We start from the raw sequence: 23,162 nt of genomic DNA, 5'->3' as shown, positions 1-23,162 counted from the left end.
CAGTTCATTCAGCATCTTTGAACCATGGTTCCATTGTGTCCTAGGCAAGTAGTGTAAAAATACTGCATTTGACATCATGTTTTTTGCTGATTGGCAGCAGAAATCTTTTGGTTCCACTGCTATCAATGAGGTGCCGCCCCATAGCCGTTCCACAGACAGTTATCGCTTGCTCGTACGTCACCAAAAGTGACAAGTTAGTCATTATTGTAATTAAAAAGATGAAGCTGGCTGTCCCTGCAGAAATTGATCTCCCCACTGGAAAAAGAATAAATGCACCTCTTTATATATTACGTGGTAAATCAAGGAGGCCCAATCAGTATCTGGAAGCTACGCCAAGTGATTTAAGACCGAAAAGATGCCAATGAGATTGATGTCACGGTCGTCGGTCGGGAGAAAAAACATCTGCTGGAGCCACAAAAGGCATGTGGTTGGCTTAAGAATATGACAGATAACCCTCGGCCCATGTCATGACTCACTATTTGTTTTTAATCAAAACAAAGGCACCCTCATACATTTATAATAATACTGTAACTGTGTGCAGTTTCTAAGCATCGTTTAACAGAAAAAATAAACATAATTTCACTAATAACTATAAACTGAACAGTGTTGTCAAAATGGATAATAGTGCTTTGAGGTAAATGCACAACTCTTATGACTTAAAGCAGCATAAGTAACCTTTCAACCTTCATCAAATATTTTCATAACGTTTGGGATGATACATTGACTTACATCTAGTTGAATGACACCTCTGTCATGGCCTGAGGGCGTCTGTATCGCGACATTGAGGTGGGTGGCAGGAACCCTTTCACATAAAAAACTACAAATGTGCTCACTTTTTTTACGGCATACGTCACTCCTTCTTTCCCCATTCGCTAAAAAGACAGAAGTCGATGTGAACTCATATGTGCCGCCACAAAACAAAAAGAAGAAGAAGAACGCCTTCTTGCAATTCCCGCTATCATGGCCGAAGCTCCAAAACAACCAAAGAAACGAAAAGTTTTGTCCGAGGAGACAAAGAAAAGAAAAACGGAGCTTACACAGATAAAAATACAGTCAGGATCAACATTGCCCTGGCTTTCACTCTTTTTTTTGGTTAATGTTTTTGTTTTTTGTATTCCTTTTTCGACATTTTTTAGTTCTTTTTTAGTTCTTTATATTTATAGATTGGTTACTTTTAAATAACTGTATTGAGCTCTTTCACTTATTTTTTGTTACTTTTTGCTGTTTGTCCACTTGCATCGTGGTCAAGTAGGGCAGTGACCGCCACATGCAGAAGTTTAATAATTTATTCTTATTTTTTCCTGGATTAAAGAGATTGTTAGGCCTTTGCATTCGTCCATGCTTTACTCAATGTATTTCTATTTATATATTTATAACCGTTCCCATGGTAAAATAATGTGGTCCATCGGGTGCCATGATGACCGACATCTTCTTGGGGCGTAACGGTGCTATGGATACCATGGTATTTTGGTTTCAAAGTCTTGCATTGACGCTTGATGGTATCAAACAACAACTTGGTGTGTAGTTTTTGCACAAAGTAAAGTTTATTCGTCGAAGATGAAATAATTGTTTTTCTGGGATATTTACTGAAAAAAATTCTCACAACCTATCCATAATTATTTGAGTTATGCTGCTGACAAACAAACGCTGGTGAAAACTTAATAACCTCTTTGGCAGAGGTAAAAAAAGTGGTGCGTTTTGCAAAGCAAAGCGCACCACTTTTGTCTCGAGCGTTTCCAAGGTGACAAAGCCGGCCGGTCACGTCGCACCGCACGGAGTAAAATCACGAAAAAAAAAAAAGTTTTTACAGCGGGAAATCCTGAAAAGCTACTTGATAAATCCTCAATCCATCCATCCATTTCTACCGCTTGACTCTCTCATCTGCACTCGGGCGGAAGGCAGCGTACACCTTGGACAAGTCGCCACCTCATTAACTGTCACCCAGAAAATATATTTGAAGACCGCAAAGCTAAACATCAGTTTGTGAGGTATTTACATTATTAAAAGTTGAGTTGAGTTGACTTTATTTTCAACATGAACACACTTACAACATGATACATCACATCATTTCATATCATTTCTCTTTACGACATGCCCAAAAAGGATTAGGAAAAAGCTAATCTTATTTCATCCTACCCCTTTCCCACTTTAGAGCACTTACAAATACATATGTTCACTTACAGTCTTCTTTTTGTAACACAAATACACCAGTGAATGATTAGTACAGCCGTTCTTGCAATAGATAATTAAGTCAGTCATGATTACTGTACTGAGATGAACAATATCTAATTTTCAATAAAGTTGAAGGTATTTCTCAAGATTCTTCTTCCTTGTACTTTAAAAGCACTTTTAATTTGAACAGTCTCTCAAACTGGATCATATTAGTGCATTGTTTACTTATCCACATACTGATATACTAAAGGTCTTAAGTGTTGTACGTACATACAAATGTTTTAAGTTAAATTTTCACTAAGGTTATTTTTCTTCTTTTCTTGAGAAGAGTTGTTGTACATTATTGGGTAACAGGTTATAATTTGCTTTGTACATCATTTTAGCAAATGCACCAAATCATTACATTTCAATATTTTTGATTCAATAAATAAAGGGTTTGTATGTTGTCTATATCCAACATTATGTATTATTCTAATTGATCTTTTTTGTAACACAGTTAGTGAATGAAGTGGACTTTGGAAGTTATTTCCACATACTTATGCACAATAACTCAGATATGGTAACACTAGCGAGCAGTAGAGAATGTGGAGTGATTTTTTTGTCCAGAAAGTATTTTGCTTTGAAATATCTTTCTCATCTATTCATAAAATTGTTAGTCAACGTTTCTGAGAAACGGCATTTTCCAAACTGATATAAAGATGTCCACTGTGGAGGACACTGCTTCCCAGAAAGTAAAAGTTTAAAGACACTAAAGTGAACTTTATTGTTTTACACTGGATGATTACATTGTCATTTTAAAGATGCTCAACTGTAAGGTTTTTTTTTTAAATATTTGCTTGAAAAAGTGGATGTTCCTTCACAATTATTTGACTTAAAAATGCATGTTTGTGGTAATAAATATGATTAGAAGATGTTAGCATTATGTTTGTGTTCAATTACAGTAAGTTTGTATATCCTAAACATTCCTTCCACTTCATTTTACACACTATTGCATTTTTAAGTCTTTTGTTTTGGACATATATCACAATAATATCATACAGTGGCCTTAATACCGTGATAATATTCTGCCGTGCGATTTTGATACCGTTACGTCCCTAACATCTTCCAATGTTAAGCATGCGTGTTTGCTAAGGTTGCAAAGCCTCACATACCCCCATGTTCCGTCACTCCATCCAGCTTTTTAGCTGTATCTATTATTAAAAATTACAAGGCTAGGTTTCGCTATTCTCCAAGGAGAGGGGTTTTTTTTAGGCTTTAGACTGTTGCTGGTGTCTCATCGATGATGATGATGATGATGATAATACAGTGTCAGAATGTCCTGAGCTGTGACCCGTAAAGATGTCAAGCAACCTCAGACGACGGTTAAAGGCTAACTACACTAACACTTTCAGGGGTAGAACCTGCAGACAGCTGGTCGTTGTTTGTTGGTCATGCAATACCGTTGCCATCTTCCAGCAGACTTTAACTCCGTAAGGCTCCAAATTTGCAACACACCAAGGTCAAGTCTGCTCTTATTTTTGTCAACTATAACACATAAACATGGCTGCTGCTAACTTCTTTGCAGGGGCGCTATAACGTTCCGCATCAAATAAAATCCTATTGCCAATATCTTTTATCCATGACATACTGTAAGTCTCTTCAAACAGATGTGAACACCACAAGGCTCAACATTTGAAACACATTCAGGACAAGCATGCTGATCTTTTTGTCAGCCATTACACAACAAATTGGGATATATTTGATGTAATTGAAAGAGTGTTACTCAGGTTTTCTCACTAAACAACATTTAACTAGCCTTGTCCTCCGTTTGTTGGAACACAATAGCATTGACACCTTTCAACGGATTTAAAATTGACATAATTCAAAATCTGCAACACACCCCTGACCAGTGTGCTATTACTTTTCTCAGCCGTAACACGCAACAGTTCTGATATAAGACTTAGAAAGATCTTCGATTGAAAATGTGTCATCCATTTGTTGTGGTGGTGCGTAATAATAGCATCGCCATCTTCCAATGGATTAAAACTAAATAAGGTCTAAATAATGCAACACATTTAGGGTAAGCATGCTATTATTTTTGTCAGTCATAACACAATCTTTACGGTATATTTGATAATGGCACAGGTACAGAATAGTTTAGCATTACAATTTAGAGGATGGTAAAAAGCCCCACATTATTCGCCCACAGTCCCCCCAAAAATACATATCTGTTAAGGAAATTACTAAAGTACCTTTTAGAGGGCCCCAAGCGAGTGAGGTGTAATACCACTTAGGCTAAGAGCGGGCCTATTCCAGCTAAAACTCCTATTACACTAAATTGGAATTAGCTGTGCGAGCCAACTGTGGCACAGCGGCAGCAATATTCATTAGTGACTTTTTTACACCTGTGGACTCAAACCTTAGGCTAAATCACAGCACAGTGTCTTTGTCTCTCTTTTTTTTTTTTTTAAACCTGATTTGAACCTTCATGACATATTGAACTGCTTATCTAGGACTTATTCCACATCCACAGAATTAGTTTTAACCGCAAGGTTGAATTGTTTAGAGGAAGAAAAAGATGAGAATAGTCCAGCTCGCCCTCTAACCTTAGATTACCATTTGCTATATTTCTTTTTTTCTTTGTTCTTGATAATTGTGTTACTTCAGCGAGATAGTCCCCTTGTAGGTGGGCATATGTGGAAATCTGGCACAACAAAAAAGATATAATCCAATTCCAATGTGTGTAACCGAACAATGTTATCTTATATTGTCATTTATTTACAAACATAAGAACAGACTTTGACTTTGAAGGGCATTTGTAGCGCCTCCTCTGTGTTGTTGTCGAAATGTTTTGCTTGCTGGCTTACGGTGCATGTTATAGATGCCCTCAAAGTTTGATAATGGTTGGATAGAACATCAATGACTTATGGACAATTAGTTGGACGGTGGACATGTTTGCCAGGCGGTCTTGCTCAAAATGTCAATCCCTTTAAGTTGTGCTCCAAATGTTGTTATGATTCACCCTACAATTATAGTAGTTTGATAGGCTGTGTGAGATATTTCAAGTCTGTCCGGCTGATGGAGGTCAAATTAGGTATTTCATAACTGCGCCCCCTAACGGTGTAAAAATAATAGAGGAGGCAACGCTGCAAGACTTCAGTTCAGTTCAGTTCAGTTTCAATTTATTTCGAACATGCATACGATACAATGTATTACATCACACAATTCCAGTTGTTTCATTACAGCACGTCAGAAAAGGAGTAGAAAGAAGCAGAGCTTGTTTATTCCTACCCCTTTTCATACCAGAGCAATTTTATCCAATTTCTTTGTTCTCTGTAACAGAACATTGAACAAATAAATAATAAGTAAATAATATACCATAGTAAGCACACAAATATTAAATACATACATAATCGTGTGCATGTTTTGACAAATGATCACCCGTTTGTGTCTTTTGTGTTGTTTAGGAGTAGACTAGTTACTCATCAAACAAAAACATACTTTACATGCTTGTGGGTCGTTGTTTTTTTACATCACTAGAAGTGACATTTGTGGCACCCCCAATTGTTTGTGGCCAGAATGTTTTGTAAGGCAGGCTAATATATGTAACACAGATACCCTCAAAGTTTTATAATCATTAGACAAAGGCTTCTCAATCTTTTTTAATCGAGTACCACCTCAGAATATACTTGGCATTCCAAGTACCACCATTATGACCAACATTAGAATACAGTAGTGTAGAAGGCCTAAATAGTAAAAAAAAAAAACAAGGCAGAAGTTTTATTTAACAAGTTTTTTTTAAATATATTTTTGGCCAGTTTGAACAGTAACACTGTTTGAATATGTAATTAAGTGATTATTTGGCATACCACTAGATGGAGCCTATGTACCATTAGTATGCATACTACAGTTTGAAAATCACTGCCTTAGTCAAAGCAAGGCCCTCAGCAGAATTTGATTTTGAGGCCCCTCCATTACAAAATTACTCTTTTTTTTTTTGTTTTTTTGTTTTTTTTGTTTACGCGAAACAGGTTTTTTTCTAAATCAAACTTACATTTGATTTGATTCATTGTTTGTACACAAACAAATTCATTGGAACATTTTTTATATAATATATTATCTTAAGGCAGCACGGTGGAACAGGGGTTAGTGCATATGCCTCACAATACGAAGGTCCTGAGTAGTCCTGGGTTCAATCCCAGGCTCGGGATCTTTCTGTGTGGAGTTTGCATGTTCTCCCAGTGACTGCGTGGGTTCCCTCCGGGTACTCCGGCTTCCTCCCACCTCCAAAGACATGCACCTGGGGATAGGTTGATTGGCAACACTAAATTGGCCCTAGTGTGTGAATGTGAGTGTGAATGTTGTCTATCTGTGTTGGCCCTGTGATGAGGTGGCGACTTGTGCAGGGTGTACCCCGCCCATACTTGCCAACCCTCCCGATTTTCTCGGGAGACTCCCGAATTTCATTGCCCCTCCCGAAAATCTCCCGGGCAACCATTCTCCTGAATTTCTCCCGATTTCCACCCGGACAACAATATTGGGGGTGTGCCTTAAAGGCACTGCCTTTAGCGTCCTCTACAACCTGTCGTCACGTCCGCTTTTCTTCCATACAAACAGCGTGCCGGCCAAGTCACATAATATATGCAGCCTTTACACATACTTAAATGAATGCAGAGCATACTTGATCAACAGCCATACAGGTCACTCTGAGGGTGGCCGTATAAACAACTTTAACACTGTTACAAATATGCGCCACACTGTGAACCCACACCAAACAAGAATGACAAACACATTTCGGGAGAACATCCGCACCGTAACACAACATAAACACAACAGAACAAATACCCAGAACCCCTTGCAGCACTAACTCTTCCGGGACGCTACAGTATACACCCGCCCCTGCTATTTTGATCAAATATGACTATTACAGATGAGAACCCAACCCCTGTAGTAGTTTGGACCAAAGCTTTGTTTTTATTAATTTTTTTTGGTAGGCTTAAGGGTCAGTGCTTTGGTTTAGAATTTTCCGAAAATCTTTGATCGTAAATTAAATTGCGATAAATCTTATTTTATTCTGACACTTTACAGAAATCTATCTTCTAGATTGTTCCAATGTTTTTTTTCTTTTGTTTTGCATAACGGTCACACATTTCCATTACTTTTCACACATCCTACAAATTGAGACGTTGTCCCGTATTGTTATTGACAGTCAGAGAAGCCTGGGCTGATAATCAATAAATAAATAAGTCAATCATTTTGCTGGCATCGATAAATTGCCATATCCGTATGTTTGTTTTCTTCGTCGATTTCTTCCAAACAGACTGCAAGAGGGTTCACTCTTTGCATCAGTCTCAGCCCATGGGCGTGTTTGTTCAATAAAGGACTGAAAAAAGCTTAGTGAAACCTTTCTTGAGTCATCAGCCCTCTTTGTCTGTGTGGGTGGAGGCGGGGCCGCTAGTTTACACACACAGGGTGCAAAAACACAGCCACACTAATCGCTAGTTAGAGGCACCGCGAGGTAATGTAGTAAAAAGATGATTGCAAATCCAACTGTTTCGGTGCGAAAACATTTTGCATTTAAACTGAATGAGCTAGCTGAGCCTATCAACCCAGATGAACCAGAAGGCTGAATTTGTTGGAAAGTAACATCACAACTTGATAATCCATTTTATTAAATGTTTTGGCAGTTTACGATCTTATATTTGAGGATATACTTCTTAACAGTTGATGGTGGTGATGTTTATTTAGTTGCAATGTTTGCAAAGCATTAGTGGGAAATATCCATGGTTACTATAGTGTCTTAGGTGAGAGAGCTTGGGAAAGTTGCATATAAATAAGATATATTGAATTAGGTTTTTATTTGCAGGCTGTTATTGCATGTGCTACTGAATCAGCCACAAAGCGCATTAATGGTGTAAGTTAAAAGCAGAATATAAATGTTTTTTTAAAGTTATTTTAGACTACCTCGATGGATTGGTGTTCCACATTGTCCCACACAAAATTCCACATCTAGTGAATTGGAATCTGGTCACTCTCGGTTAGTGCTTCCCAATTAGTTTTACCTCTACATAACTTTGTATCTTAAATGACAGTAAAGAAAACAAAAATAGAAATGAATATAGATCAACTTACATTCAATAATAACTGTATTAACATTGTTTTTAGTCGGGGAAAAATTTTTTTTTAAAGCGCTTCAAGTTGCCTGAAGTAAAAAAAAAAATCCTAATTATTATTATATCATCCATATTAATCTAATAATCCTTATTATGTGCATTTAAATTGTAAAGTTTTTTTGATCAACTTGAATCATTTGATACTAAAAAAAATAAACTCAATAATTAATAATAAATTAAAATTGATCAGCTGTCTTAACTCAGTGGCAAAATTCATAAAACACGTTAACTTACAAAACAAAAAATAATTAACAATTTGTGCGTATTTTTGTTTTCTTTTATCAAAATGAGGAAATCAGGATTAATAGCTGCAATGAATATATTTTGTAGTGGTTTTCAAAGCGGAGTTTAAAGCATGATAATGCATGATACTGATAAAGTATGTTACCCGGGATCACAGGCCCCTCCACCACCGCCGTCATTGCATTGCTACCCGCCAGGGGGACCCGCTCCACTATGAAGCTGTAGGTGGAGTTGAAGTCATTGCGCCGGTATTCCTCTCCTGTGCTATACTGACTGTTTGGAAACCTAGAATTACCCACACATGTGCCGTAACATAAAAAAAAATTGCAATTAATTTCAAATGTGTATTTTATTAATAGGGTACTGTACGCCACAGGCCAAATAACAAACCACATATAGGGGGCTGCACTGTGATGGTAAGCGGGGGGTTTTAAAAAACTGGTACTTGCAAATAAGACTCTTCTTTGCATTGAACAAAATTTCCATATACGGCCACAGACTGGACTTCCTGTTTCTTTCTCGGTCAACTAATGAATTTCCAAGCCATGAAACGAGCTAATTCCAAGCTTCCTTGTTAGCACTGTGCTATTATTAACTTAATTAAGGCTCCGACCGGCCCTCTTCTATCACTTTTTTGGATTTTTTTGGAGCGTGGAAAGAGCTTTGATCAGTGCCCCTCAACTTTAAGCGATACGGCATGGAATGGGGTAGAAATTGCTTCGGCACGTGGCTGCCGTCACAACACCACCGTGGGTAATGTTTTCTGGCCTGCTTTCGAAATCATATCAGGGGGAGAGAATCAGATTGATTCCCAAAACGGTTGAGAATAACCTTCAGGGCGAAGGCGTGTTAAGGATGTGTTCACGGTGACAAAGAATTTGCAAACGGTACGCCTTGGCCCACACTTTTGTGCAGCGAGTGACCTGTGACAGCCCTGGAGTGGGCGTGTTGCGTCGTGGGATCCAAAAAGACTGCGTGTACAATTGATAAATGGCGCCTTGTTTAAATGAGGTTTTTTCTTGTACTACTGGCTGTGGCCATGGAAACACACCACATTCATGTTATTATGCTCTCCAACCTGTGCGCCATGCTGTTGAACAAGCAGCATACATATTTAATTTGTAACACCTTTTCTGCAATATAGAATCACAATCAAGACAACAGAAACTATTTTCAGCACAATGACAGTGCGCTCTGCAGGGAGGTGCGCATTCATGCATTTGGAATGACCCGCATGAAAATGCATATTAAAGCCATGTTTTCATATAGGGCAGGGCTGTCAAACGTACGGCGAACAGGTTTTATCCGGCCCGCGGGATAAAACCTGTTGTGAATGAAAGAAACTGCTGTTCTAAAAGTGTCCACTAGATGTCACAATAGCAATTATTTGTATCTTTGTAGATGATGCTACATATGTAAAACAAAATAAACCGCATGTTAGTGCACCAGTCGAAAAAATTTTAGCAAACTACATAAATAACATCCTGTAATTTGATTTGGGTTTTTATCTTGAAAATTAACACCAATGAGTTGACTGATGAACATTATCACACAATTTATTCAGAAAGCATTATAACGACAAATAAAGATATAATACAATTAACTGCAATATGTAAGTGTAAAAAAAAAAACACAACATTATGATTTGTCTGCGATGAGGTGGCGACTGGACCCCCCGCAATCCCGAAAGGGGCAAGCGGTAGAAGATGGATGGATTATGATTTGTATATTTTCAGAATGTGCTTGTTCTATTTCTAAACAAAGAAAACAATGTGAAGTTGTCTTTATTTTTAAGTTATCGTGCCGTGATTTTACCACGGCCCACTTGGGAGTAGATTTTTTCTCAATGTGGCCCCCGATCTAAAATGAGTTTGACATCTCTGATATAGGGGATAAGATTATCCATCCATCCAATTTCTACCGCTTATTCCCTTCGGGGTCGCGGGAGGCGCTAGAGCCTATCTCAGCTACAATCGGGCGGAAGGCGGGGCACACCCTGGACAAGTCGCCACCTCATCGCAGGGCCAACATAGATAGACAGACAACATTCACACTCACATTCACACACTAGGGCCAATTTAGTGTTGCCAATCAACCTATCCCAAGGTGCATGTCTTTGGAGGTGGGAGGAAGCCGGAGTACCCGGAGGGAACCCACGCAGTCACAGGGAGAACATGCAAACTCCACACAGAAAGATCCCGAGGCCGGGATTGAACTCACGACTACTCAGGACCTTCGTATTGTGAGGCAGACACACTAACCCCTGTTCCACCGTGCTGCCGGGATAAGATTATATACTTCCTATATCAGTGATTGTCAAACTGCGGTATGGGTACAACTAGTGGCAGGTTGGCTCCATCTAGTGGTATGCTAAAGAATCACTTGATTAAGCGATTAGTGTTTTATTTTTACATATACAACAAACACAGTGTTGCTGTTCAAACTGTGTGTAAGGTGGCTCTAAATATTAAATGTATTTTTTAAATAAAACCTCTGCCTTGTTTTTCATTTTTTTTAAAAACGTAGGCCTAGTATGCTACTGTATTTAAATGTTGGTCATTATAGTGGTACTTGGAGAGCCAGGTGTTTTCTGAGGTGCTATTTGGTGTAAAAAATGAGACAACCACTATCCTAAATGAAAAAAGGAACAGCATTTAAAAAAAATACCAGCAGACACCAAAACGCATCAATGTAATTAGTATTAATCAGCCCCTTAAGTCACCCAGCAGCTATAAAATTATATTTTATTTCACCTTTATATTACCAGGGAAGATCAATTGAGAAGAGCTATTCATTTACAATGATAACCTGGCAAGAGGGTCCAGCAAAAGCAAAAAAATACAATAAAAACTGATAAACATGAAAACAGTGTGAGCTTTTGACAATGAGTCTGATTCTCTCAAGTTGTGGTCAGGGAACTGGTTTTTCAAACTCACAGACCCATTTAAGACAGATGGTGTCAGAACAGAACTCAGACTGGCAGTTTTTGGAACCTTGTACGAAAAGACAACCATATCTTTGCTTTATGGCCGATATCTGAAAGTCAACCATTTGTGTGTTCAGCTTTTTGCCTAAGAAACACAATTGAATGAAAATTGTCCCTGAGATATGAATGCAAACATGATCCATTTCCTTGGGGAAAAAAAGGCAAATGACTCTCTTAATGGTGAGAACCATGGCGACGGCAACTCTGGCGTTCAAGTGGCTTTTGATGCTCACTTACGATGGCAGGTGGCTTTTTAGCTGCCACTACAATTTGCTTTTTTCTGGCTTTTACAGCCTCGAAAGAGGAGGTCTTGAAGGAGGAAGACTCCTTTTCCTATAAATGTCAACTTTCCCATATGTTCCTGGCTATGATATGGTGAATCGTCATCCTCTGTGGTACCTTTTTGGAAACCTTCATTAAATTTTCATGAGGTGGCGACATGCCGGAAACCAACTTGGCTTTACGGAGAGACGCCATCCACGCCCGCCAAATGACAATCATGGCTGCCTTCCAACAATGCTTTTGGGTACTTGGCACAGCGGAAGGAACTGCTACCTCGGTGGATAAATCTTGGATAAGAAAAAAAATGCCGCCAATGACTGACTTCAGACTGAACTGCAAACTTTTTCAAATCCTCGTGTCCCTGCTTGAACTTCCTCTTGTGTTGCACATTTGTACAAGAATCTGTGCTGCATTTAAGGTTGAATACACAATTATTAGATGCTACAAGAGCGTTTAATCGCCACGAGCAAGCCTCAGGATCATTCCTGTGTTGTTGAATAGAATAACCAGATGTGACAATCTGTGTGAACTACAAAATTCCACTGGATTTGGCAGCAAAAATGTAGTCTTTTAACTAAACCTCTTCTTTAGAAAGCATGTAGAAGTGGGCTTCCAGGCTAACAATTGCCAACCAATGAACATAAATAGTGACATCAGACAAGGAACAATTGCAGTTTTTGTAATCACAAATTGAGCACATTTAATTCCGAGCCTCGATTTATTTGTGGTCATTGTACAAAAAGTTAAGCCTTTTCCTGAATGGCAAGACTCATGACCTCAACCCCATTTAACAACTTTGAAATTAACTACAAGAGAGTTTATTGCAAATTCCTGAATTAATCTGATACATAATCTGATTCATCCTAATTTAATTTCAATTCAAAACACAGTTTCCAAAGTGTCTTTCTTGTTGACTTACTTTTCTAGAAAGGTTTAGAAGACCCGAGACTTTTTTTAATTTTTTTTTTTTTAATTTTTTTTTATTTTAATTTTTTTTTTTTCTTGAAAGGTTTAGAAGACCCGATACTTTTTGAAATGAACTACTAAAGAGTTTATCATTTAACTACAGTATTGTACGATTAATCACATTTAAACAAATGTATAGACGATAGTTAATTCAACTAATCAGATTAAAATCAGATTTTTTAACTTTAACTTTATCAACAACTTCAGAATGAGCTACAAGAGAGGTTGCATACATTTCCATAGTAACCATTAAACATCTGATTAAACACAATTCCAATTTGAGTCACAATGCATTCTTTAACAATTCTATGCTTCCCAACAGCTTAGCCATTTTCTAGTTGGCTGTCACATATCTTTAGTATGAACGATGAGAAAGTTTGCACAAATAATCTGATTATTGTATAATTAATCACAATTGTATTTTCAGTCATGACACTTTTTTATGGAAGTTACATGCTTCTGAACAGTTTAACATTCTCCTCTGTTTGCATAGAAGACCCAATCCCCAACCTCAACCACATCAGACACCTTTGAGATGAACTACAAAAGACTGCGCAAATCAAATACAACAATCACATTAATTGCAATCTCTGTTTCTAGTCAACACTTCTTGGTAGCATTCATTTTAGTTGGAGCAAGGTTATTTCATAGTTTAGTTGCAAAAAAGCATAACCCTGACCTAAACCCATCAAAAACCTTTGTGCAACTAACTTATCAGGACTTAACAACAGGAACTGTTCTTTTCTAATTGGCCAATTTAAATACGCTAAACTCCAAAGCTTGTGCTGGGCATTTATTTGCCAGTAGCTAATATGATTGAAAATGTACGACTTTTGAAAAGGGTACAGTTTTGTCTGTAAAATAGCCGTTACAGTCAAAGCTGAAATTAACAAGGAAGGGGAATGGACTTCCCCCTCCTCCTCTATCGAGTTTTACCTCGCTGAGCACTGCAATCTCAAGGACAGCCTAAGACAAGGGCAGCTGCTGCTGTTTTAACACATGCTAGCGTACTGTATATTCAACAATGGCTGCCGCACAGCAAATGAGATGGAAGAGAGAAATGCTGAAGTCATCTTCTATAAAAAAAAAAAAAAAAAAGAAAAGTGCTGAGTGCTGGTGCTTGCTGTGAAAAGACCCCCAATGACAATTTACACACATTAGCCAGCGGCGTTGCTATTGGGGGAATGGGCGGGGGCGGTGGCCATATGAGTGCCAAATGTGAAAAGGACATTGGCTCTAAAAGTACCTCAGAGAGCAGATTTCTGGCTGATGACAGAAGGCCATATACACAAACTCCCAAAGCCATTAGCAGATTATACCCATTGATCGCTCAAGCTAACTATAGAGGTGAAGTCACCATTTCCTCATATGACAAAACTCGACATTTAAGCACCTGAATTGGTGGCAAGTGCAGCATAAAAATCATAGATAAAATGTCTTTCCGATCCCACTTCTGATACAATTCGGCACATAACTCTGACAAGTTGTACTCTCAAACCTTTAACCATGCTGGTATAAAAATTAAAAAGGAGAGGTCGCCAATAATATTGGTTGATTAATATTCTTGGCCAGAACTGGCATAAATTTGAGATATTGAATTTTGAGATATTTCTGCTTGTACTGTAGTAATGCGTTACGTGTTAGCTGTTACATTTACTTAAGTAACTTTTTGGATGAATTGCATTCAGAGTAGTTTTAATGCAACATACTTTTACTTTTGCCTTGATATTTTTGTGAAGAAGAAACGCAACTTTTACTCCGTTAGATTGAGTTTTGTTCCAATCGTTACATTTATTTAATCACAATTTTTTATAATCTTTTGATTAAGGCTGGCAAAGATGTATTTATTTGTCAGCGAGATTTCTGCCAGCTGTCACATGACTCTGTTTCACCAATCCAACGTAAACACAACACCATTTAAACGCAGCTTGGCATTCTACCTGGCCAATAACAAGCCGGTGGTAAAGGACTGCTTACTCCAAACAAGCATAAAGTAGAAGCTGAAATAGGTCAGTATTATTAAATTATACGATAAAATAGAAACCTACACTACTTGTTTACCGTGTCTCAGAATGTTCTCAAAGAAGACACTTTAATTGTGTGACATGACGCTAGCACATCCCGACTGTTTGAGAAAACTGGTGAACAGTAAACTCCTAAAACAGTTGACTAAAATAGCAATCTTTTTGTCTGATGATCCTAACAACAAGTGTCATTTAAAGCATCAAACCATTACTAACAACACCAAATAGCAGTGGAAAGTACTTATCTGTTAAGTCCAGAGCTTGGAAGTTACCAACGCTAGCTTATTAGCATGTAGCATTCTCTTCTTCTACTGTATTTGCATTCCCACATAGCTAAACAAGCTGAAATGACTACAATTGCCTTCTAGTGTACGAGAGGCACACTGCGTATTGCCAACGGACACATTAGAGGTAAAGGCATGGACACTAGAGTTTTTTACATGTAGCTGTGAAAATAGAAGAAACTGAAATATTTGACAAATCAGACTAATTTAGTGCATAGAAACGTACTGACTGTAAAAAGTGAAATGACATCAGAAAAGGCAGCACAAATCTTCAACGATCACTTTCAAACTAGTAAAAGGACCATTTATATCATGTGCTGTCATCTGTGTCAGTAGTAGAAATGTACACATTTCAGCCTACAATAATTTCACTTTCAGCTAGAGAAATCAGGCTGCAGTCAATTGTATATGATTTTATGTTTTTTTTAGTCCAAGAACCATGAAAAAATAGCTACTATATAAAAATCAGAAGTTACTCACAAGTTACTAAATGTTTGAGTATTTTTTTCATGCAATACTTACTCTTACTCAAGTAATTATTTTGATGACTACTTTTTACTTTTACTTGAGTCATGTTATTCTAAAGTAACTGTACTCTGTGTTGATACAATTTTTGGGTACTCTACACACCTCTGATAGACGGGTGCAAGTGATGACCTCATCAAACTTCACTATCTGCGCCACAGAACAACAAACTTGCTAGCTCAAGCTCAGTATGTCCGAGGTGTGGAATAATTTCCAAGTTTGGCTGTCATAATGTAAACATGCAATTAGCAAAGATTGTAAAGTGTTGACTGTGCGAGCGGGAATAAATGTCTTCCTTGAACACATCTGATAAGTATGTTCCGATCCTTGAATTGTGCAGTGGTGAAAACATTTCGGAGTCCACAAAAATGAGAATGCGTGCTGGACAATATCGGTTAATCGAGCATCTTTATTGTAATTAATAATTAATAATTGTTCACCGGCTCACTTGTTACTAGGCATGCCACTAGCAGCTTTACGGATAGTTACCTACTTCTGATTTTTTTTTTTACTGAGTGTAGCCATAGATCACTTCCACTACTGTCACCACTCCCCACTCCCCACTTTTCAAACAATCAATCAATCAAAGTTTGCTTATTGGCCCTAAATCACGAGTGTCTCAAAGGGCTGCACAAGCCACAACGACATCTTCGGCTCAGATCCCACATCAGGGCAAGAAAAAACTCAACCCAATGGGATAACTATGAGAAACCTTAGAGGGGACCGCAGATGTGGGGACCACCCTGGGCGACCGGTGCAATGGACGTCGAGTGGATCTAGCATAATATTGTGAGAGTCCAGTCCATAGTGGGGCAGCACTGTGGAAGAGGGGTTAGTGCATCTGCCTCACAATACGAAGGTCCTGAGTAGTCTTGGGTTCAATCCCAGGCTCGGGATCTTTCTGTGTGGAGTTTGCATGTTCTCCCCGTGACTGCGTGGGTTCTCTCCGGGTACTCCGACTTCCTCCCACCTCCAAAGACATGCACCTGGGGATAGGTTGATTGGCAACACTAAATTGGCCCTAGTGTGTGAATGTGAGTGTAAATGTTGTCTGTCTATCTGTGTTGGCCCTGCGATGAGGTGGCGACTTGTCCAGGGTGTACCCCGCCTTCCGCCCGATTGTAGCTGAGATAGGCTCCAGCGCCCCCCGCGACCCCAAAGGGAATAAGCGGTAGAAAATAGATGGATGGACAGTCCATAGTGGATCTAACATAATAGTGAGAATCCAGTCCATAGTGGGGCCAGCAGGAGACCATCTTGAGTGGAGACAGGTCAGCAGCACAGAGACGTCCCCAACTGATGCACAGATGAGTGGTCCACACTGGGTCCCGACTTTGGACAGCTAGCGAATCCGCCCCCCTCTCCACAAAGGAGAGGGGGGCAGAGCAGAAAAGAAACGGCAGATCAACTGGTCTAAAAGGGGGTTCTATTTAAAGACTAGAGTATACAAATGAGTTTTAAGATGGGACTTAAATGCTTCTACTGAGGTAGAATTTATTACTGTTACCGGGAGGGCATTCCAGAGTACTGGAGCCCAAATAGAAAACGCTCTATAGCCCGCAGACTTTTGACACCATTTGTCAAGAGAACTCTGAGGAGTTGTACTTGCATCCAGGATTTGAACCTGATTTGAAATCTGGTCACCTATTCCTGCTCCTGTCATATAGAAGATCTTTGACTCACATTGAAACATTGTAAATGAACTGAATGTTCCCAAATAATTGTATCCTTTCTGATCTCTAATTCCCCTCTCTCTACTCCCAGAGGACCAGCTGCCTCCTGGTTTCCCCACCATAGACATGGGCCCTCAGCTCAAAGTGGTAGAGCGAACTCGTACTGCCACCATGCTCTGTGCCGCCAGTGGCAACCCAGACCCCGACATCTCCTGGTTTAAAGACTTCCTTCCTGTCAATACCACCAGCAACAACGGGCGCATTAAACAGCTGCGATCAGGTAGGTTTAGAACAACAGTTTTTGTCCCCATAACTTAACGTCACATTGGGCTTCACTTTTCTTAGGTCATTCATTGTTTACTATTTTCTATTTTTTAGTATGTGTCTGTGCGCTACTTATCCTCTTTTATCTTCTAGTGTTGGCGACCAATTTGCCGTTATTCCTTACTTTTTATCGTTTTTTGTTTTGTTTTTGTGGGTTTCATTATTTTTTCCTCAGTTTGTTTTTTAAATCAATGCTAAATCCAGGAAAGAACAAGTATTTTTGTCGATGGTATGTGGACTTTTATTTTGACTAACAAACCAGTTCAACAAGATAATCGTCCATATAGCAGCGATTGGTGTTGTTTTTTTTGTCATTTATTTGCTTTTACACTCTCAGAAAAGTACCTTTTGGGGTACAATGGCTTGTCACTGAGGTGCTACTTTACAATTTCCATATGTTGGGAACATATTTGTACTGTTTGGTCTCGAGAAATGTAAAACGGGAGTCCAATAATTCACTCTATGGGGTGTATTTGTAAAGACATCTACTGTATGTAGCTTATGTTGTACAATAGCTTGACTGGACTCCAATAATTCCTTTCATGGGGTATATTTGTCAATATTTACCAGAAAATTAACCAGTTTCTGAAAATTATTATAGCTGTAGGAGTATAATGGATTGTCACAACAGAATTCAGAACATGATTCTCTGTTTTGCCTTGAAAAATGTGAAACAGGAGACTAATAATACACTTTATGGTGTGTATTCATACATTGAGACCCCAAGGAAAGGGAAATTATTGCATTATTACATTTTTAAGGTACAATAGCTTGCCACTGTTGTACTAGTTTCAAACTTGGGAACATTTCTATTTCCTGGTTGGTATTATAATATGTAAATCTATAGATAAACAATTTACTTCAGGGAGTGTATAGATTATACCCCAAAGGACAGTAAAATGTTGCATTATTGAAGCTTTAAGGGTGCAACAGCTTGTTTTTGTGGTGCTTTATTGAAAATTACTACTTGGGGACATGTTATGGGAATTGCATAAAAGGAGTCTAAATATTCACTTAATGGGGATTATTTATAAAGATTGAAACAAAGAGACAGATTTTGTAGCATTTTTAGGAGTACAACGGCTTGTCACTGAAATGCTATCTTGGATTTTCAAAGATGGGAATATGTATGTTTCCTATTTTGTCTTGTGAAATGTAAAACAGAAGTCTAGTAATTTGTTGTATGGGGTGTGTTAGTAATGATTGGGCACTAAGAGACAAGCTGTAGCATTATTCCAGTTTAAGGAGTACAATGGTTTATCACTGAAGTGCTACCTTAAACTTGTAAACTTGAGAAATGGGGTCTCATGTGTTCCCCATATTGTCTTGTGAAATGTAAAACAGGAGTCTAGTAATTTGTTGTATGGGGTGTTTTGGTGATGATTGGAGGCTGAGAGACAGAAGTTGTAGTGTTATTGCAGTTTAGGGGGTAGCTCGTTACGGGGGTGCTACCTTGCACTCTACACCTTAGGAACATATTTCTCCCATGTTTGGTCTTGTGAATGTAAACCAGGAGACCAAATATTCACCTAATGAGGCACATTAGTAAAGATTGGACGCAGAGAGACAACAATAGTGACATTATTGAAGCTGTAGGGATACAAACACTTGTCACTGAGGTGTTGCCTTACACTTTACAACATGGCAACATATATGTTCCCTGTTTGGTCTTGCAAAATATAAACCAGGGGACAATTATTCACTTGATGGAGTATATTTGTAAAGGTTGGACTTAGAGTGCATGAATTATCATTTTAATTATTATTAAGGTTTAAATGGGTCCAATGGCTTGTCAGTAAGGTGCTATATTGCACTTTATGACTAACATATTTGTACCCTTTTTTGCCTTTGAAAATATAAAGATTGGACCCTGAGAGAAAAACTGTCACAGTAGTGTACATTTAGAGGTACACTGCGTTGATACCCTCAAGGTAGCGCGTTTGCAACTTTTGAGTTTTGATGGTTGAGAACATGCCTGTACCTTTTCACCTTTGGAACAATGCACCATTCGTTACATTAGAGACCTCTGGCACCCCTATTTCTGACAGTGTATATTACAAAAAACATAACCATTATTATTTCCTGCAGTGTTTACTTACAGTATGTCAACAAATTGTACGTTTGCTGTCCCGTCTTGTCAACACAACTAACCCCTCACAATTTTTCTCCCTTATGACTATCAAACACAGATTAACAAAGCCTTTTGCAAGTTTACCACTTTCAAGAATATCCTCATATATTCTTACGCTTATTGTGTTTTTCTTCTCTCTATATTGTTTTTGTGTTTTTACTACAGAATCCTTTGGTAAGTGCTTACTTAGCTCTAAGGCGCACATCACTCCTTCCCACTAATTCTTTCCAACAACTATTAATTACGATAAAAATTGCATGGCATGGATTTTACTAACAGATGAGTTGAGGCTACTACAATACTAGTATAATACTACTACTATTACTACTATTAGAAGCACAGCTCACCTTCACATACACTTATTTTGAATTATTGGTCATAAATCTGGATATTTAGGGCAGTGTTTAGGGAGGTTTGTTGTCTTCCCTTCAGTAGATGGTCCTCCGATGCTGCTGCTGATGATGATGAATCCTGCACAGAACTTTCTTCTCTTTCTGTCTCTTTCCTCTGTTTATTTGTTTATTCATTAGGGGTGTAACGGTACGCCATAATGACAGTTTGGTATGTACTTTGGTTTCAAAGCTACGGTTCTGTTCATTTTGGTTACAGTAAAGGAACAACATGTGAGAATAAAAACTGCTGTGCTTTTGTGTAAACAGCTTCATTGACTTGAAAAACCCCCACAAACTAATTCTCCAAAACTGTGTCTTACCATAAATTGAATTCTGAAATAATAAATGTAATAAAATCTTGTGAGACATTGCCTCCATTTTAACAGTGTTTTAAGTATTTTTAACTATTTTCTTTCAATTTACAGTGAGAATAAAACAGCTAATTATGATGATGATAACCATAGCCGATTCAAATTCAGCCAAAATATGTGTGAGGAAAAAGACTTAAAAGTTGAGGAAATATATTCTAAATGCTTTTTTTAAATTTGTATGTATTAATACATGTTTCAACGGGGAAAAAATGGGGTCATTTAGGGATGCAAACAGTTTGTTTTTTAATTGGAGAAAATACAATTCGAATATGACAGAATTTCTAGGCGCAGTCAAGGCGTTGAGGGGATCCGGTTTGGTGGCTGCAGGATTAGGTCTCTGCTTTTTGCGGATGATGTGGTCCTGAGGGTTTCATCTGGCCAGGATCTTCAGCTCTCACTGGATCGGTTCGCAGCTGAGTGTGAAGCGACTGGGAGGAGAATCAGCACCTCCAAGTCCGAGTCCATGGTTCTCGCCCGGAAAAGGGAGGAGTGCCATCTCTGGGATGCGGAGGAGAGTCTGCCCCAAGTGGAGCAGTTCAAGTACCTCGGAGTCTTGTTCATGAGTGAGGGAAGAGTGGATCGTGAGATCGACAGGCGGATCGGTGCGGCGTCTTCAGTAATGCGGACGCTGTATCGATACGTTGTGGTGAAGAAGGAGCTGAGCCGTAAGGCAAAGCTCTCAATTTACTAGTCGATCTACGTTCCCATCCTCACCTATGATCATGAGCTTTGGGTTATGACCGAAAGGACAAGATCACGGGTACAAGCGGCCGAAATGAGTTTCCTCCGTCGGGTGGCGGGGCTCTCCCTTAGAGATAGGGTGAGAAGCTCTGCCATCTGGGAGGAGCTCAAAGTAAAGCCGCTGCTCCTCCACATCGAGAGGAGCCAGATGAGGTGATTCGGGCATCTGGTCAGGATGCCACCCGAACGCCTCCCTAGGGAGGTGTTTAGGGCACGCCCGACCAGTAGGAGGCCACGGGGAAGACCCAGGACATGTTGGGAAGACTATGTCTCCCGGCTGGCCGGGGAACGCCTCGGGATCCCCGGGAAGAGCTGGAAGAAGTGGCTGGGGAGAGGAAATCTGGGCTTCCCTGCTTAGACTGCTGCCCCCGTGACCCAATCTCGGATAAGCTGAAGAAGATGGATGGATGGATGGCAATTCGAATAATGGATTGAACTTGTGAGACATTCCCTTTATTTTATCAGCCTAGGTATAAATATATATTTGCCATTTGCAGTAATGTCAGAGCAGAGAAATAGGAAAATAACTACTGTATATAAAAAAAACATTGAACTTTTGTAGACTCTAATAACGTGAAAAGAGGGTTTTCAAACTCTGGCTTGTCCTTGGCACTACAGCTGTTAATGACTCCTACTGCTGCACTTTATTTGTGTACGGAATACACGCTTGACTGTCAATCAATCAATGTTTATTTATATAGCCCTAAATCACAAGTGTCTCAAAGGGCTGCACAAGCCACAACGACATCCTCGGTACAGAGCCCACATTGGCAGTCGGCAAATCTACTTCCTGTGCACTGAAATCAAACCAAAAAATCAAATTCTGAATACAAGTACCTTTACACCCCTACTATTTACTGTTTAAATTTCTTCCAAAAGCATCCCCCCTTCCCCAAAATCTTACTAATGCTTCTTTTTTCTAATCTTATTTGCATTCATATTATCCACCCAGGTGGTACGCCAATACGAGGTAAGAGCGCTGAAGTGATGCTCAAGTGAATCGCCGCCATGTTTGTTATCCTCCTCCTCTTCCTCCCCATCACATCCTTTCTTTGATTTGAAATCTCATCTATTTCATTTTAATTTTTAATTAGAGCCTCTTGTGATATGCTTACCCTGGCTCGAAAAATATTACAAAAAAAGCATATCCAATGACAATTATTTATTTTTGTTGTTGTTTTTTGCCATATAGCAAATCATGCGTCCCTCTTTTTTGTCCAACTAAAACAACCAAGCATATTTTTCCCCTCCCTTAAGCTGTTTTTCGTTCAGCAAAAAAAACTTAATTCATAAAAAAAATATGAAGTGATGCAGAAGCTGAACATTTTTTTACCATTCTTCTACTTTGCTTTCCTCTCCTATACCTCTCTCAAAAAAAGCCCAAACGACCACTTTTTTGATAAAGTTTCTTCCGGTGCTTTTTTCCACCTCTTTCACACCTATTTTTCTCACTTTTCTTGACTTTTTTGGTAATTTTTTGAATTTTTCAGGGTTTGGGAAAACAGTAGTGTCGGAGAGACGGAAGGAAGGAGAAGATATTTTTTTGCAGTTGTTTTTGTCTGGTTATGTGACACCACACTGCTGATCCCATAGTGGATTTTTAAAAAAACAATGGGTGTCTTTTTGCCCCAGCACATTTTGAATTTTGTCTTCTCTAATACACTTGTATTTTATTTTTCAGCTAAGGGTTTGTTTGTTGGCGAGGTTGTAAGTTGTGCTGACATCCATTTCTTGCATGTCAACAAAAAAGCAAACTTTGATTCCAGAGGGTTATGTGTTGGATTTGTTTCGAAAGTGCAATGGATCTTTTTCTTCCCTCTCACATTTTTTTTGCACAGTGCTGCCTTTTTCTCAATGTGACTGGATTTGTGATTGAATATGCTGAAAAAAAAGTCA

General features: G+C 38.8%; 1 protein-coding gene across 46 annotated transcripts in view; it reads left to right on the top strand.

The window, feature by feature from the left end:
* The window catches only part of LOC133606391 (receptor-type tyrosine-protein phosphatase delta-like), a 589,160-nt gene that overhangs the window by 489,726 nt on the left and 76,272 nt on the right, over positions 1-23,162 (top strand). For 22 of the 46 annotated variants that reach the window (XM_072913211.1, XM_061960273.2, XM_061960271.2 and 19 more), the window contains 3 exons: positions 17,399-17,587; positions 19,928-19,936; positions 22,219-22,236. In XM_072913211.1, coding sequence (XP_072769312.1) covers positions 17,399-17,587; positions 19,928-19,936; positions 22,219-22,236 — 216 coding nt within the window. The remainder of the gene's footprint in view (positions 1-17,398; positions 17,588-19,927; positions 19,937-22,218; positions 22,237-23,162) is intronic. The other 24 variants (XM_061960279.2, XM_061960278.2, XM_061960275.2 and 21 more) reach the window with 2 other exon arrangements.

This window comes from Nerophis lumbriciformis, linkage group LG05, assembly GCF_033978685.3.
Source record: "Nerophis lumbriciformis linkage group LG05, RoL_Nlum_v2.1, whole genome shotgun sequence".
In the NCBI taxonomy this organism is placed as follows: Eukaryota; Metazoa; Chordata; class Actinopteri; order Syngnathiformes; family Syngnathidae; genus Nerophis; species Nerophis lumbriciformis.
This window is presented reverse-complemented; position numbering and strand designations above follow the sequence as displayed.